This window comes from Aphelocoma coerulescens, chromosome 18 (assembly GCF_041296385.1).
Source record: "Aphelocoma coerulescens isolate FSJ_1873_10779 chromosome 18, UR_Acoe_1.0, whole genome shotgun sequence".
NCBI lineage: Eukaryota > Metazoa > Chordata > Aves > Passeriformes > Corvidae > Aphelocoma > Aphelocoma coerulescens.
This window is the reverse complement of record NC_091031.1, coordinates 8,365,341-8,383,111: the sequence shown is the minus strand read 5'-3', so window position 1 is coordinate 8,383,111 and position 17,771 is coordinate 8,365,341. Positions and strand designations below refer to the sequence as shown.

The 17,771-nt window shown below is 54.2% G+C and overlaps 1 protein-coding gene across 2 annotated transcripts in view; it reads right to left on the bottom strand.

Moving 5' to 3' along the window:
• Positions 1 to 2,956: 2,956 nt before the first annotated feature.
• Positions 2,957 to 17,771, bottom strand: part of MGAT5B (alpha-1,6-mannosylglycoprotein 6-beta-N-acetylglucosaminyltransferase B) — a 65,055-nt gene continuing 50,240 nt past the window's right edge. The window contains exons 10-17 of one of the 2 annotated variants that reach the window (XM_069032776.1): positions 16,982 to 17,115; positions 16,235 to 16,371; positions 13,876 to 14,031; positions 13,130 to 13,276; positions 11,567 to 11,683; positions 5,381 to 5,455; positions 4,670 to 4,944; positions 2,957 to 3,570 (exon numbers count right to left, since the gene is read on the bottom strand). In XM_069032776.1, the coding sequence (XP_068888877.1) occupies positions 3,372 to 3,570; positions 4,670 to 4,944; positions 5,381 to 5,455; positions 11,567 to 11,683; positions 13,130 to 13,276; positions 13,876 to 14,031; positions 16,235 to 16,371; positions 16,982 to 17,115 (1,240 nt within the window). In that variant the 3' untranslated portion in view covers positions 2,957 to 3,371. The remainder of the gene's footprint in view (positions 3,571 to 4,669; positions 4,945 to 5,380; positions 5,456 to 11,566; positions 11,684 to 13,129; positions 13,277 to 13,875; positions 14,032 to 16,234; positions 16,372 to 16,981; positions 17,116 to 17,771) is intronic. The other variant, XM_069032775.1, reaches the window with a different exon arrangement.

Below are 17,771 nucleotides of genomic sequence, written 5' to 3'. Positions count from 1 at the left end.
CCACAGCCCCTCACTGCACCGGCAGGGGAAGGGTTTGATGCCATCAACATTAAAAACGGGGGGGGGGGGGGAGAAAAGCCCCAACCAGCTCCAGGAAGAAAGTTCTGAGTGGAATTACTTAGAAGAAAAGTGAGGCGCAGAAACATAAATCGCCCCTGGCTTCATTTCTAGGTAAGGAAAATGGATTTCCAGAACAATATCATTCTTTTGACACGCCTGTCCTGGTTTCAAAGCTGCCAGAAAACAGGTTAGGAAAAACATCCAAGGCATTCCAGGAGGCTTTGCTGGCCATCAAAAGGAGCGACCCCCACCCCGAGGGGACCCCAAGGGCTCCCCAGCACCCACTGTGGCTGTTAAACAAACTGTCCCAGCAGCAGCACTGGGGGATGCAGCTGACAGCTCCTCATTTCATTTTTGTTTGGGTTCGTCCCTAGTTTTGACACCATTTCCCCCTCTTTTCCCCCTCCCAGCTGGGGATTTATTCTTTGCAATTAGCTGTGGGAATTAGAGCCTCTTTCCTATGGCAGTGGCTCTGCTTTCCTTCAAATCTCTTCCATGCTCCTGCTCAATAAACTGTGAATTTGATGTTCGTATCCTCAGATCTCCCTTCCAAATGGAAATGTGCCCTGGCCAGGGATACCAGGCTGGAGACCTGCTCAGGAAAGGGCTTGGGAAGGCAGTGGGATGCTCCAGTGATCACCAGGCACAGCCAGGGCAGAGAGAAGCATTTCCAGGTGACAAAGTCCCTTCTCTTCTACACCAGCTCCTCCAGGAGCTGCTGCTGACCCAGCAGCTCCATTCCTTGGTGCCATCTCCACATCAGGATGCCACTATGCCCCTGGCACACACGCTCCCCACGTAACAAACATTTTGGTGCCAACTCTGCACCCAAATCTGACATCAACACCCAGCACTGGCATTCCCAAAACACCCCAGCTCACCCCAACATGGGGTTTTACAGACCAAGGCATCCATGGAGGGGCTGCCCCAGCACCCACACTCTGGTCCCTGTTACATCCAGCATCCAGGGGTGATGATCCACCACCAGCAGGCTGAAGGAGAAGCTCTTCCCCAGGCAGCCCCTGAGCAGGACTCGGTGCCTGCTGATGGGGCAGAGACATGACAGGCAATAGCTGAGCCTCACACAGCCCCATCACCCAAATTTACAGGCTGACTTGAGATCCAGCGAGGTTCCAGACAGATCATTATTTCCCATGACAGCGGCGAAGGTGAGCCAGCCGCCTTTTATTTCAGCCTGGAGAAAAATGCTCCTGCCCCGGGCTAATTGGGGCTCTCTGCAGTGGGAGGCAGCGCTGGGCTGCTGAAAGGTGAAGGCTATTTTAAAAGCAGCTGAGCAGAAACGGTGGAAAAAGCTGCCCAGGGAGCTGATGTGTAGCAAGTGCTGCCTCACGAGGCATCCTGAGCCTCTTGGTCTTTAAAACTTGCTTAGACCTCCTATAAAATCCAGTTTTATTTGGTCTTTACAACCCTGGGAAGTAAATTGCTGGTGGTTCCTGCTGGTAGACCCCCCGTGCCTCTCCCAGGCCGACTCCTGCCCACCCAGCACTGGCAGGAGTCTGTGCCAGGGGATGCTTTGAGGCTGAGATGAAAGGTGTTGTGGAGAGGTGTTGCTGCTCAGCTCTGCAAAAGAGAGGCTTGTGCTGCTTTTATTTAGACACACGCTGGCTGCAAGACACAAAAATTACTTAATCAATCCTTCCCCTCAGCTGGCGTCACAGGCAGGATGGAGGCTGCCCACGCAATTTGGAGCTGAAGATGATAAATTGCTCTGGGATAACGGCAGCATCTCTGGCTCATCCAGGGCAGGATGTGGCCAGGCTCACATGGGGGGTGCCCAGAGGACACAGCACCCTGTGGTGTCCCAGGGACACAGCAGGGATGTGGTGAGGGCAGCTGGACTCTGCCTGATGCTGCAGCACATCTGAAGGAATGGGATTTTCTCCCAAAACTTGGCACAGGGAGGACAGGCTGGAGGTGCCAGGGGGTGTGGCACAGCTCCAGTGACCTCGTGCACTCATCCTGCCACTGCTCTCCATCAGTCACCGTGAGCCAGAGGGGACAATTCCACCAGGGATCCTGCAGTGACAGCGCCAGGCCAGGCTGCCACCCCACAAGCCTCCTTTGCCATCCAGGCCAGGAGCAATTCCATGCAGGGAAGGGCTGAGAAGGGGTTTCCAGCCCCTGACTTTCTAGCCACACATTTTATGGCATGCAGGAATCTCTCTATTCCTCTTTCTGAACAGCAGGACCACCTTACAGCAACACCTTGTCCTGGTGAGCAACCCTACAAAAACAAACCAGGTCACTCCAGCCAGCACCAACCCAGCCAGGGGACGTGCCAGGAGGGGAAACACCAGCAGTGGGGGGAAAACACCCCCAAAGCAAGAGGAACAGCACTAAGTTGAAGAAGCGAAGTTCTATGGAAGATGATTGCTTGGAGCTCTCCTCTTGCTGGGCTGGCAACATTTGGGGCACACCGAGCCAGGATGTGGCTCTTCAGCTGCTCTGCCCTCGGTCAGCGCCCGCCAGGAATTCCTTTTGGGAGCACGTCCTCCCCTCTGCCCACTCACCTGCATCCTGAGCAGCCCCTGTGCCCTCACCACCACCTCCAACCATCCCTGGGGAGATGTTCAGCTCCGTGCATGGCCCAGCAGGGTGAAGAGCAGCCTGGAGGCTGGGGGGATCACTTTGGGCACCTCTGCCCTGCCCAGGGACCAGCAGCCTTCCCAGGAGCCCACCCCAGCCCCTTCCCAGGCTGTTCAGCCCACGCTGGCTCTTCCTGGGGGTACCAGGGGTGCAGTCCCCAGTGTGTCCATCTAACCCAGCCACTCTCCTTGTGCTTTGTTCTCCCCCAGGACAGGCACCAGCATCACCCCTGTCCCCTCCAGTGCACTTCCACCCAAGAACTCCCACAGAAGGGCTGGGTGTGGGTTCCCCTTTAATTTACCACTTGTCAGGGGGAGGGTTAAAAAAAAAAAAAATCAATAAATAAAACAACTTAGGATGCTTGAAGAAGATGAAAACCCTGAAACTGCAGTCTGCTGGTGGCTTGTCCCATTGCCAGAGGAGGGGAAGGGTGTCCCCAGCCCCCCTCTCCCCACCACCCCGTCCCAGTGCCACCAGGTCCAGGTGGGTTCGGATGCGGTCGGACGATGCTCCTCGGGAAGAAAATGACTCCAAAGTTCAGGACATGGTCATTCACGGCTGGCTGGTGGATGAAACAACCCCCAGAGTCTGACAGCCCCGGCTCACCCACCGGGAGGGACCTGTCCCAGCTCCTCGGCTGCCGCAGAGTTCCGAGGAGAAGCCGCTCGGTGCCCGTGTCACAAACGCGGTGGGGACTCCCCCTGTCACAAGCAGTCCCTGCACAGAGCCACCTGTCCTTGGCGGAAGTCGCGGCAGGGGCAGAGGCGCCGGTACTTGGTGTTGTAGCCGGCGCAGCTGAAGAGCAGCGGCTCCTTCTGGAGGTAGCACTCGTGGACGTTCTCGGCCACCGCGGGGTACAGATGGTTCATCTCATACTCGGTGCTGTCGCAGGCGATGCTGAGCCTGGGGGCCAAGGCAAAGCTGCGTCAGGTCAGGTGAGAGGGCTGCCGAGGGGGGGGTCACTGAAGGGTTTTTGTCCTTTTTGGGGAGGTTCCTTTGCTAAAAGTAGGGACGGATCTTTGGTGATCTATGTTTGCCACCCCTTGGCTACACGTGGGTGCTCAGCCCAACACACCAGGCAGGAAGCGGCGACCCTGGCAACTCAACCCCGCAGCCCAGAGATTGCCCCAACCCACAGATGGCTCAGCATCACCCACAAAAGCCCATCCAAATCTTAGGAGTTGGACTCATTGATCCTGGTGGGTCCCTTCGACCCCGGATGTTCAATGGCTCTTTTACAGCCCTGTGCTGACCAGAAGCTCTGTCCACTCTCCATGGGCACCTCCCATTGCAGACAACATTCCCTGGAAGGGACAGGGGATCAGTGAATGCCCACATGCTCCCTGGTAGCTGGGATTAGCCAGAAAACTGGGGTGGGCATCAGCAAAAGCCCCAAGGAGCAGCAGAAATGCCCAGTGTGGGTTTTAACATCCCTCCCCTCCTAGCCGGAATAGCAGCCCTGGCATCGCCCTCCCACCAACCCTTCTCAAGTGACAAGTCCCTGAGCCAGCTCGCTTTAAGGTCTGGAGGAGGACAGGCAGGGGGAAAGAGTGAAATCCAAGCCCCAGCTCTAATTTATTATATAAAAATGTCAGCGGGACGCGCGGCGCCTGCCTGACCAGCGCGACAGCACCGGCAACGCTCGCATTTTAATTGCCCACAGAGCAGCACGGAGCCCGGTGGCAGATTTATACTCTATTAAAACTTCACCAGTGTGTGCTCAAAATGCAGTTTTATAGAGAGAGACATTAAAAAGGACAGGGAGGGAGAGAGCGTGCGGGAGATGGAGAGGAATGGGATGGGAGAGAGGCAGAACCGTGCCTGGAAACGCTGCTGTTGCCTGCTGAAGAGTGAAGTGCCCACTGCCATGGGCATGAAGGGTCATCAGTGGGATTTTGGCAGGGGGGACAGGAGGAAAATGGGTGCTGGGGATGGAGGGAGCAAAGGGAACATCACCTGGCTGGTGGCCCCCCATAACCTCACTGAGAAGGCCCCAACTCACTGGAGAAACACCTCCTCCTTGTTGAGGAACCTGAAGAAGGTGGGCTCACAGACCAGCCCGTGCCGCCGGCACGTCTCCGTGCACGTGTGCTGGGGCTCCGACACCCACACCTGCAGCGACGCCACCGGGGGCCACGCCTGGGGCACCCGCCCGGCGCTGGGAGACCACACCAGGTGGGTGGCATTGGGGGACAGGGCCAGCAGGCTTGGAGGGCTTTGCATAGCAGGACTCTTGGTCTTGGGAGATGGAGGAAGAGATGACGTGGTGCAGAAATCCTGGTGGGAGAGAAGATAACGGGTCAGTGCCCTGAGATGTTAACAGTGGGGAAGGGAGGCTGCTGGTGAGACAGGAGGACACTTGGGATGATGGGTTTGCTTATCAGGCTGAGGTCACCTGCACGCATAGATGGCATCTCCTGCTGTGGGGGATGAACCTCTTCTTCCCTCACCTCTTCTTCTCCCAGTGCTGCCTTATTCTCTGCAGCAGAAAGGCCTTGACCCAGCTCCAGCACCCCCAGGTGTCCTCCACCAACCCCCAGCACCTCTGGTCCACAAAAAACCTCCCCCAGCCCCATCTCCTGGTGCTCTCTGCGATCAGTGCACTGGCTGCACAATGCCCATGGGAGAGCAGGGATGTTCCCCAGGGAGAAGAGGGAAAGTTGGCCACGAGGACCGAGATGGTTCCCCAGGGAGGACAGGGATTCTCCCCAACCTGGTGCTGAATGTAGGCGTGGATCCGCTCCAGCATCCCCTCGCAGGTGTACTCGTAAGGCAGGTAAGGGTCCACCTGTGGAGGGCAAGAGCAGAGCACAGGCAGCAGGTGGGAACAGCTTTGCCCTGCCCCTGAGACAGCAGCACCTTGGGCATGGCTCTCCCACCCACCAAAGCCCATGGCCCACTAAAGCAAGCAGGGAAGGACCCTAAGGCTGGAAAAACCTCACAGGCCATGAAGTGATAGAGAAAGAGAGAGGAGTATTTTGGGTTTGACCTATTGGTGAAAATGAAGCCACCCTGTCCCACTTTAGTCCCCCTTTCCTCCACGTCCAGTAAGTTATAAAATCAAATCAGTTTTCATCCAATAGATCACTTCAAACTAAGGCATGAACTGTTCCAGCCCGAGAAACTCTCCACAGCTGTGGGCAAGGGAGGAGCAACCTTAAAATACAGGGGAGGAGGTAGAACTGGAAAAGATGCCAAGCTAAACCAGAGCAAGAGCATCTCGGTGCTGCCCCAGGTCTGGTCTGGCATCCTCTGTTGCCCAGACCTCAGCACGGCTCTGCCCACTCAGAGAGGAAGGTCCAGGCTCCGACCCACAGAACTGGCCAGTGGAAAGGGCAGGGCTGGGGCTGGCTGTGCACAATACAGGGAAAAACATCTCCCTTTTCCCACTGCCATGCCGAGGGTTTGCTGCCCAGCACAGGTGGTTTGGATGGGGTGGAAGCCATCGTCTCTGCCAGCCCCAGGGGCTGGGGCAGGGAGGCAGGAGCTGGGTGGGCACTGGGAGGGAGCAAACACTGGTGATGGATGTCAGCGCTGTCACTGCACCTCCATGTCCAGAACTGCTCTCTACAGAGTCAGCAGTGCTCAAACCATGGGATATTTTCAGTGTGGGTTACAAAATGCTCCTGGTCTCCAGGAGACTCTGCTTGCCCTCACTTCCCGACACCTCCCTGTTCTGGGAGTCACCTCAGGTCCTGGCATGGCAAACCTCCTCCTCTGCACTGTGGCTCAGCAGTGTCCCCACACGAGCTGGCACATGTGGTGGCACAGGTTCCAGGGCAGGCAGGAGCAGGCAGGAGAAGGCAGCCAGGCTCTCTGCCCTCAGCAGGACCAGTGCCTGACCATTGCCCCCAGGTCTGTAGTGATTTTCCTTGTGGGAAGAGCACTGCCACGAGGGCTGTGCCTGATGTCCCCCTTCCCTCTGGAACAAATTAATTTTTAAGGAACTTTCTGCCCTGGGAAGACATACTTTTCCACACGCCCTTATTTTTCCAGAGAGATGTTCCATGAGGTGCAGGAAGGGGCCAGTCCTGGGACCCCCTTTTACCCTGTGTATCTCTGCAGAGCTTTATTCAGAAAGATTATAAGCAAAACCACCCAAAGATAATTAATCCAGAAAACACTGCTGCTTCTATTTTCTGAGCTCTGCACTTCCAAAATAGCCATTTCCTTTTGAAGTACCTGTCAAAACCAAGCTCAAAGGCTCAGTCTGCTGAGAACCCTCTAAGCATCTCCCTGCCATAAATATCCCACCTGAGATCTCAGGCAGGCTGGAAATCACAGCTGCTCCATCTAATTACAGATGTGCACGCTAATCAGGGCTGACACAGTGACAGGCACCGATCCTGCCTCTGAATTCCTGATGGGCTCTCAGTTAACTGGGGCAGAGTCCTCACAATGCAAAATTGCCCATCTCTGTCGTGCAGAGCCAGGTTGGGTGCTGGGGCTGCCTGGCACCAGTTTGGGGGAGACAAACCACCCCTTGCTCAGCATCACCAGTGCTCAGTCTCATCTCACCACTGCTTTCATGGGGGGCTTTTCCCAGCACCCCCTTTTGCCAGGCATAGTGCAGTCATAATTCCAGAAACAACCTCATCCCCCAAAACACTGCAGCACAGCACACAAAACCTCCTTGTGCCTGCACCTGGGTCCAGAGGTGATGCTCCAGGTGCAATCCCACCTCTCCACAGGCTCCCAGGGGCCTTGTGGGACCCATGGGCATCAGGAGTGGGCTGGAGCCCACTGCAGCCCCTGCTCCTCCAGTTCCTCTCTCTCAGGGGGTCCCCCAAAGACTCTCACTTCCCCCTGATCCCCTCTCCAGGTCTCGTTAGGATTCAGCTCATGCACTCAGGACTGAGAAAATGCCAATTTCGAGAAGATAATTGTTTAATTAAAATCTGACAGGCTCGGCCTCTTCTCCACAGCCTCGTCCTTAATGGCACTCCTCACGTCGGGAGCTCAGGATGTCCCCAGAGCTCTGGGAGGGAGGAGGAAAAGGAGGAGGGGGGTTCTGAGGTAGGGATCACTGCATCCCACTGCAGAATGATGCATGGGATGGCATGAGAAGGAATGGAGGGGTTGGTAAGATGGACTTTTCCATCCTTTCCCCAGGTGGGGAACACAGAGCCAGAGCCTGGCAGCCCCAGTGCTCTCTCCATCAGCCCAACAGGGAGTTACTGGTGTCCCATGGGGCTGTCACCACCAGAGCTCTGGGTTTAGAGCCTCCAGCTGGAAGGGAGTCCTAAGTCTCCTTCATTCAAAAGGAAAAGAAATCGGGGAGAAAAAAACCTGAACGTCATCAGACAAATAAGTAGAAAAAGAATGCAATTCTGTGCTGGCACGTAACAGCAGGCTGGAACATTTTAACCAGCTATTTTCACTGTGATGTTTAATGTGCCGCTCTTCCAGGCATAGTCTGAAATGTATAATTTTCCATTATAGTCCCGTATGTTTGACTTTAATATAATGAAGCCTTCTCCCTTCACTACGCCAGAATATTGGGTCTATTAAATTGCTTCTGTGAGGACTGGTTTTGACAATGGGAAAAGCTGGAGGCCCAGAAAATGGTGGTGCTTGCAAGCCTCTCTCCTTCTCTGGCCTCTAACCCCTGGATAACAGATGGAATCCATCACTGGGACAAGCCTCCAGCATCACTTTTCCCAGGGGGACACCACTTGTCTCTCTGCCCCCTGTCCCCATGCCCAGATTTGATCTCTGGGGTAGAGGGGTTTGGTGCTTCTCTGTTTTAAATTTTCCTTATAAATAGGTCAGGGATGCAAACCATCAGGGAAACCCAGAACTGCTCCGAGTGAGATGAATGGCAGGGACACAGCCTGCCAAAAACCTTCCCCAGCAGCTGGAGGGTGACCTGGAACAGGTGCTACCTCTGAAAGGACAAGAGAAGGGAGCACAAGGGCTGCTCTTGGGGGAAAAAACACAGATTGCAAACCCAAGCCACGTCCCAGGCATGATTCAGCTCTGCCTCCAGAAGGAAGAAGTTTCTTTCAGGCAGAACTAGGTTGGGAGGGATGCCGGCTGCATCCCAACTGCTCTCTCTGCACAAAGCCAGCAGCCAGCCCTGAACTTGGGGAGCTCTGCCAGCCCAGCAGAAGCTGTGGGATGGCACAGCCTGCCCCCAGCTGCAGCCCTGGGTGTCAGCAGGAGAAACTGGGGTGCTGCAGTGACACTGCAATATTGCTGACAATCAGCAAATCCCCCTCAGACCAAAGCAGGGCGAGCTTGTTGTCAGCTGGACCACACCAGAATTACTGCCAGGTTTATGGACCAGCTCCCAAATCCCCAGACATGCTCCCAGCATCGTGGTTCCCAGTCCCTGGTCCCCAGCACAGCTTCCACCTGATGGCAGACCCAGTTTTCCCACAGCATCCCATACCCCCCAAAATGTCTCACTGAGTTCTTGCCTAGAAGATGCAAAACATCTGCGGGATATGTGATTTTTTCGGTCCTACAACAACAAAAAAAATCCTAAATAAAATCGATTTCAGGTCAGTTTTCAATTTCCGATGTTTTCACCCATCAAGGAGGGGGAAAGTGTTGTGTTTCAGGTTCAGTCTGTCTGAGTTGGTGAAGCAAAGGGAAATGCATCATTTCAGATCCAGCATTCCTTTCAATAAATTGGCAGGGTATTTCCAAACAAAGGCAGGCAGATGGGAAACAAACCCATGGTATTTCATTCCAGTAATTTTGAAATGAAATGTTTTGACAGAAAAAAAATAAATTGATGGTGGTTACTCTGAAACACAGACAAATTTATTAGATATTCCAATAACAGAACACCCCATTTTGCCTTCAGGGGAAAAATATAAAAGGAATCAGTAAAATAATTTCTCCAAACTCCAGTAACTGGCTGGGAAGAGGAACACTAAATTGCCCAGCTACCATCTTTCTGCTGCTCCTCCTGCTAATATCCTTGTTTTCAGTTCCTGCTGTAACAAACAGTATTTTAAAGACAAGATACCCAGGGACTCCTGGAGCCAAAGCCCATAATAAGGCTTTTAAACCTGTAAGGTAGGTCAATTTTTAGGCTTAATTGCCTTGACAGCATCTCTAATAAAGCAGACCTTTCTATTTAAAAGATAAAAAGGTGGGGGAGGAGGGGGAAGAGGCTGCTGTAAGTTATTCACACTCATTCCCTGCTCTGCTCTGGGAGGATTTATACAGTGTCTGTAAAACCCCAGAGAGGTGAGTTGTGGATTAACTCCTCGGTGGGAAGGAATCCCTCCTCTCCAGAGCGACCCCGTGCCGCAATGCAAATGGGGCCTCAGTGACTGGAGCTGTTCATCTACGGCAAACTTAGGGCTTCCAGCAGCTGAGGGTAATTCCAGAGGCTGGGATGTTTTGTGGGAGGGGACCACGGGGTGGGGATCCTGATCCCAGAGTGGGAATGGGGAGAAGAGCTGAGACAGGAGCTTGGTTTGGGGCAAAACAGGGGTGGGCACAGCAGCAGCACGCTCCAGTGAGTGCCCAGTTCTGGACCCCAGCTCCTCCTGCCCAGTGGCATCACACCACCAAACCCTTCCCTAAAGTCCTTTTCAGTTCTTTAATTTTTAACCAGACCATTAAGCACAAAAATGACCTGGTGCACGTCCAGTCAACACTGCAGCAGCACAACACAGCTGCCCAGGAACCAGCACAGCCCTTTCCCCATCCTCTATCTCACCATTCTTTAATTATTTTAGCAGCACAGCAGCACCAGGCTCCACTATTTTCCTTCTTCTCTTGTGGAAAAACTGAAAATTTCCTTCTCTCTCCCAGAACAGCTCCCAGCTCCCTCCCCACAGCAATTCCTTCACTTCAGGGCTGTCTCCAGCCCAGATGGTGGAGGGTCAAGCTCTGACAGCTGGCCTGGCAGCACAGCAGCAGGGATGTCATTATTTTTAATTTCATTCTAATCGAGATACGGGAATGAATGTGCAAAACAACAACTGTTTTCCTAAGCCGGGTTTGATCAGTCTTTACAAGTTCACAGAGAAAATGAGAGTGAGGTGAAGAGCTGCCATGATCACCCTCGAGGAGGTGAGACCCAGGGTTATGGCATGGCCACAGCACCTGAATCAGGTCCCCAGACTGCCACAGGCACCCACCTCTGCAACTTCTAATGTAGGGAAAAGCAAGGACGACCCTTCTCTGACCAGCACCACACCTGTCCCCCCCAAATCCCACCCAGCACCGTAAACCCTGAGCCCCCACAGCCCCAGGCAGAGCCCAGGTTCCACAGCACACCCCTGTCCTCTAGAGAGGATAGCTCATCCCAGGCGAAGCAAATTGCCAGCAAAATGGCTATCAGCACTTTCCTTCCCTCCAGGAAAACTGACTTTAATAATTTGGACAACTTGAAAGGCTCCTGCCACCGGGCAGGAGGTAAATATTCATGAGGAGCACTTCCAGAGTGAGCACAGCAGGAGTGCTGCCTTCCCCGGGGTTCTCCCCTTCCTTACATCCCTCGCAGAGGCAGCTCCTGAAGTTATTCCTATCGATTTGCTCCATCCGGAGGTAACGATCAGTGAAATGGGGGAAAGGCAGGCGCAGAGGGCTGTGGCTCTCTGGGTTTATCTCTGTATCACACCAGCTCCCAGACCTGCTCTGCATCTCCAGCACCGTCAGCCTCCTGCTCCCAAACCTTATCTGCCTTATCCCAGCCTCCTCTTGCTCCAGGGGTTCCCAGGGGATCCCTCAAAGGCACAGCTCTGCCCTGGGGAAACACCTACAATGCTCTGTGCCAAAGCACGTGTGTCCCTGGGGGAAAAAATCCAAAGGAGAATGGAGGAAGGAAAAGAAATTAATGTCTGAAAAGGAGAGCCAGGCTCTAACACCTGCTGCTGCTGCTTGTCCAAACCCAGCAGCGGGGAGGTCACCCCAAAACTGCTCCAAGCTGTACCTGTGTCCTCATGATGGTTTTGATGGCAGCTTCAAACTCCTCGGAGTTGTTGTAGTCAACAGTCCACACGTGGGGCTTCCCGATGAAGTCTTCAGCATAAGGGTGTTGGGAGGACACCTGAAACACAGCGGGGCCAGCTGGATTTTGCAATCCCTGCTGGAATGCTCACAGCTGCATGGCAGAGAGGAGCAGCAGCCTCACAGACACAGTGGGGTTTGACCCACTGCAATAGGGAGTGCTGGAAAAAGGTTTCCTCTGGACCCAGCTGCTCCCCAGGCTCAGGATGATGTGCTGAAATTCCCGCTGGGTTGGGATGCCCCATTCCCAACAACACTGAATTCCTTTTGCAGCCTGGAGTGTCTCCATCGCTGTGACACGGGTACAATTTAACCTTGACCCGAGCCATTCTGTGGGTCTGGATGGCAAAAATGCACCAAAGCAGGAAAGGTGCGTGAAGGCATCACATCTCCCAGGTTTGCCATCTCTAGGAACAAGGCAGGGACAAAATTCATTGCCACTGAAGGCTGGGAAAGCCTGGCACTGGGAGAAAGCAGTGCTGGAAGCTGCATCCCCTGATGCCACAGGCAGCCCCCACATTGGTACTCCACAGGTACTGACATCCTTGCTTTTCCCTGGGCTACCCACACGGGTGATTTTTGGGGATCTACCTCTTTTGTTTTCAGCCCTGAGCTGCCTTTTCAGCCCTGATCTCCTCCGGGAAGGGAAGACAGAGGGTGCTGAGCAGAGGAGGTGTTTTGGGGGCACCACAAAAACATCACAGAGGGGCCTGAATGCCTGCCAGCTGGAGGAGAAGAGCTGTGTGTTTTATCCTCCTCGTTGCTGTCCTTCCTCATTTCTTTCCCGACAGATTGATCACCTCTTTCCCCTCCGGCACATAAACACCCTGAGGCATCTCACAACCCTCACCCCCGGCTGCCACCCGGCTCCAGGCTGAAGTACAGCCACAGCCCCACCCGAATGGGTGTTATCACCTAATTCGGGGGGTGCATGGGGCAGACAGTGGGGGCAGGACAGCCCAGTCCAGCTGCACAGTCCCCCAGCTCACTCCCTGCTCAGCAAGGGAGCCTTGCACCGCATTATCCACTTTATTAATAATAAAAGAGGCAATTTTCTCGAGCCTTTAACTTTTAAAGAGTTCCTGCTCTACTTAGATTGGATTCCCAGCGATGGGCAAGCCTGGGAGGGGTTTCGTAGCCCTGCCACACTGTGCGGGTCCCAGTGTCCCTCTGGGTGGACAAAGGGGTGAGCAGGGCAGCATCGCCCCGGGTTGGGAGCAGGGTGTGGAGGGGATGTGGATTTGGGCTGGTGGGGAAGGAGCTTGAGGTGCAGCAGAAGGCTCCTGCACCACGTTCTCCTTGGAAACCCCAAACCTACAGCAGAGCCCCTTGCATCCACGCAAATCTCCCAGCTGCAGATATCCACAGAGGAAAACCTTGCATTAAAATAAAAGTAACCTCAGCACAGCAGCTGCTCTTCCCCCAGGCCGGCCCAAGCCCTGGTGCCAAGCGGGGTGGCTCCATGCGGCCCCCACACCACACTTGCCTCTCTGGACGTGGGCTTCCCGCGGAAGAACTCGTGGTTGAGGGAGCTGTGGGGAGGCCTGAACCGGGCCTGCAGGAAAACGCAGCCGTTGGCGATGGCCTCCAGCGGGGCCGGGCCCTCGTAGGGGAACCCAAAGCCAATGAAGAGCTGCAAGGCAGAAACCCAGTGCTGGTGAGTGGTTTTTATCCCCCACAGGGAAACCTCCCAGACAACCCACCAGCATCCCCTCTGTGCTGCTCTGCTCCTGCACGCCGAGCCTCTGCTGCGGTTCGACAAACCGTGCTCAAAATTCCCCCCTATTCCACGGCTCACAGCCTGCTTTGCAGGGCCATGGGGTGTCCAGGAGCTGCAAGTTCCCTCCTGGTGCTTACAGCCATCATACTGGCCCTGTGTGGAGCAACATTGCTTTGCCAAAGCTGTTTGGGCTGGTAAATCAGGAATATCTCCCCCAGGCAGCAGGGATGTGCCCACACGCTCCAAGAATCCCGTTTATTTTTATCACATCTGTAAGGTGAAAAAAACAAAAACCAACCCCACCCCACTTAGCAATAAATGAATTAATGAGGAAACTTTGTGCTGTGCCCGCGGACAGCGTGCAAGGAGAAACTCATCAGGCGCATCTTGGTGTGAAATGTGCTCTGCTCGGTTCCTGCCTAATTATCCCAGCTGAGAGGCTCGTGGTTAATTATCCCAGCTGGGAGTAGCACAGGTAACGGGGGATGGGGTCCTGGGGTGCCCTCACCCACCTTTGCCTTCCTCAGCAGCTGCTGGAACTCGTGCTGGGGCAGCAGCCCGTGGTTCTTCACGAACGCTGGCACCTCGGGTGGCCTCTGTGTCTCATAATAAACCGTGCCGTGGATCTCCATGTACTTGTTGAGGATGGCCAGGAACTTCTCCTTGCCCTGGGGAGGAAGGCAGAGGTGTGAACTGCACTAAAAGATGGGCCTCCCTCCCCCCCATGGTTATGGCGGGGGGTTTAATTCTCAAACTGCTGTCCCAGAGCACCTGCAGACCCACAGCAGTGCAAAATCCCCACCCTCCCCTCCTCATTCCTTGGAAACACATCCTGGACTGCCCCAGGCTCCTGGAGAGCCTGGATGGCTGCAGGATCCATCACTCTGATCATCAAGTTCCTGCCTTCCCCGTCCCCTCCAAGGGCAACTTCCCATCTGGAGCTGCTGAATTAAAGGGTTCAGAGGAAAGTCTGCAAAGACCAGAGCTTGCTAATAGCCTCTTATTCCAAGTAACAAGTTCCAAGGATTTTCTCATTCAGATTTAATCCTGTTTCACTACCTGGAAAATGAAAGGGGTCATCAATTTTCTTCTCTTGGAGGCTTCCCTCCTTTTGCTCCAAAGCAGCCTTTCATTTTAACAATTTCTCTGCTGCAGAATTTTTTTGGCTTGAAAAAACCACAGAGGGCCAATCCTTTGGATGCTGGATTTTCCAGTGCTGCAACAGCCCCAAAAGAGCAAAGACCAGGGGGAATAAGGAGTTATAAATGGGGAATTTGAGAAAACTCTGTTTGTTGCCTTAAAGCCTCCTCAAATGCTGTATTTCTGCCCTCAGCCATGGAGCCCGAGACTTCTCGAAGGCTTTCCCAGCTTATTAAAACTTCAGCTCCTATTGTGAGCCGGAGGCAAGAAGTTCTGAGGGGTAGGAAATGAGAAATAAAGGGAAGGGAGGTTTAATGAAATGTTTCTAAATGTCAAAAACACCATGCCCTGGAGAGGGTGTTTGGTCCAAGGCTTGTAAATAAGCACCTGGCTCCAGAAGATGGAGGTGTTCTTTGCATGTCTAGACCTCAAAATCACTCAAAATAAGGAAAAACCTCTCTATTCCCATTTTTATTCCATGGGGTGCCACAAGATGGGAAGCAAAGGCCAGGCAGTCTGGCTTCAAGGAAGCAGCAGGGCCCAGCCCCAGCCTCTCCACCCAGGAATAAATGACCCCAAATACACAGTTTGGGGAAAACTGATGTTTTTTGTGAGTTCTGACTCAGAACAGCAAACGCCTGTAGCACTCAGGGTGGAGGGAAATGTCCATTCTGAGGTTTTAACTCTCTTTAGTGCCTTCCCAAACTACCCTAACTAAGCTCCAAGGGAACTTCTGGATAAGAAAGGGCAGGGGAATGGCAGAAAAATAAGACGTTACAGTTCTCCTAAAATGAGATCTAGTGGGTTTCAGTAGGGCTTTTAGGGAGCCCCCCAGCCAGGGGGGATTTGCTCCCAGACCTGGGGAGTGATGGAAAACCCACAAACACCAGCAAAGAGGGAATGGTGTGGCTGGGTCCTGGCTCACCACAAGCATCCCTGCTGATTAGCAGCTGCTAATCACGAAAGCTGGGAAGGGGGGGAGGTACAGCCCCCATTGCATCAACCCACATCAACCCCTGCAGCTTCAGAGGACCAAGCCCACGTCAAGGCAAAGTCAACTCTGACAAAAACCTTTTCTCTCCTGAGAAGAGGCGCAGAGGCAAAGCCCAGCAGCAGCTGGTGTGGTACAGTACCTGCAACTGGAGCAGCCCCAGGCGGTGCACAGAGGGAAAAATAGAAATAAATCAACAGACAATGAGAATTAGCTCCTTTTTACAGCCCTGGAAGGAAAAGCAGCTTGCTAGCTCTGGATAAGACAGGGGGAGCACGCACAGCCCCTCTGGAGATGCAGGGGGATGTTTTGGGTGTTTGGGGGGGCTGTCCCCATGCAGTGACCCACCCCTCTCCCCCAGGTGTTCCAGGCTCAGGGGGCACTTTTCACAGAGTCCTTCAAAGCACAGACAAACTATCCCCATCATAATGCAGCACTCACTGCAATTAATTAACGGCAATCACTGTAATTAATTACATAAAATCATCGATACGAAATCCTCAGCCTCAGAGCCTGCTGGGAGGGAGCATCACCCAGAGCAAGGAGCAGGCAGTGGTGTCCCACCGGCCTCTCCCTGTTTGCTTGGAGGCTCTGGATGTGCCACATCACTCCCCCAGGAACGTGCCAAGGATGGTCCTCCACAAACAGACCCAGATCTGCACCTCAGCAGCTCAGGGTAGGAGCCAGAGGCTGGGGCTGCCTGCCAGCTGTGCCTCTGCCTGCCCCAGCAGCCCAAGGACACCCACCTTCCAGATGCTGGCCTCCTTGCCGTACACCACGGCCATGCTGCTCACTTTGTGGGCCTTGATGAGCTGCCTCTCGGTCTGGTTGAGCTCTTCTGACACGAAGCCCATGAAGGAGTTGTCAGGGGTGTGAGCTGTGGGCACCAAGGGGAGGAGAGATGTGGCTGGACAGAAGTTTTTTGGGATGTCCCCAGGGTTGGGGATACAGCCTGAGATGAGCCCGGCTCCAGAGCCTTGCTGGAGCGTGGAGGAAAATGGAGCTTGAGTCCCTATCCAGGCAGCTCACACAATCCAGGCTTCAGAACCCACTTGAGCAGCTCTTCACAGAGTGAGGCGTATTTAAGGCTGACAGAGGGGGTTTATCCAGCCAGGAAAAAGGAACACTTGAGTCACCCAGCAGCCAGTGGGACACTGGGCTCCTTTCAGACACGCACATCTCCCGTCCATGCCACAGGCAAATCCCAATCCCTGAGCTGCTCTCACCTTCAGAATCCCAGCTGAAATCAAACCAGCCTCTGCACCCAAAACCACCCAGCTGGAAGCTCCTGGCCGTGCCCTGACTGTGCTGGACCTGGTCTCTCTCCCTGGATCATTCTGTGGCCCAGCAGGAGCTCCCTGTGGGCAGCAGAAGCAGGAGCGGAGCCGGGGAGGACGACACTGCCCGAGCATCACCTCGTGGAGGATCTCAAAGCCCCAGCACCACCCTGGCAGGTGTCAGAACCACCCTGGCAGGCCCCCACTTACGGAACATGGTCATGAACTGGGCGGGCTGCAGGTTCCAGTAGCCCCAGTTGGTGCGGTAGCCGCGCAGCGTGGCGTACTCCTCGTGGTTGTAGGCCGGCTCTGTCCCAAACGTGTCGATGACCCGGACACGGCACCTGTGGAGCAGACACCCCCACCTGAGGACATCTGCTGACTACAGGAGCCTTGTGCCCCGTCTGCACCCCGAGCAGAGGGTGCAGGGGCATCTCGAGGAGCCCTTCCCAACACTGCTCCATCCTTGCAGGACAATTTCCCCTTGCAGGACCCTCAGCTTCCTGACAGCTGTGAGAATGATGAACCTCCCTGAGACTTATTAATGCTTTTCCCAATGTCCCGGGAATGCTGAGGCAGGCACTACCAGCACAAGGCTGAGGAGAGAAGAGGAACAACAAGCAAGGGAAGAGCAAAACAAGCTGAATGCAAGAGCAAATGCATTTATAATAAAAGCAATAACGCAGCTTGTCATTTTTCTCTCTAATAAAATTGTGTAGGATAGTGGAAGAGATGGGAAAAAACATAATAAATAGCAGGTCTATCAGCACTAAATTAAACCACAGGTTTTCCTGGCTGGTGATGTACCAGGGGACAATGACATTTATCTTGATGCTCAAGGAGCCAGGGACAGGGCTCCTTACAAATTCCCAAGGCTCACACTCCCCTCCGTGGTGTGCCCACCCCTGGCTGCAGGAGTGGAATGGAAGCACACACACAGCGCAGGCACACGCAGGGTTTGGGCTTTCCCCAAGTCACTCTCTTCTAATGAGGTTTTACC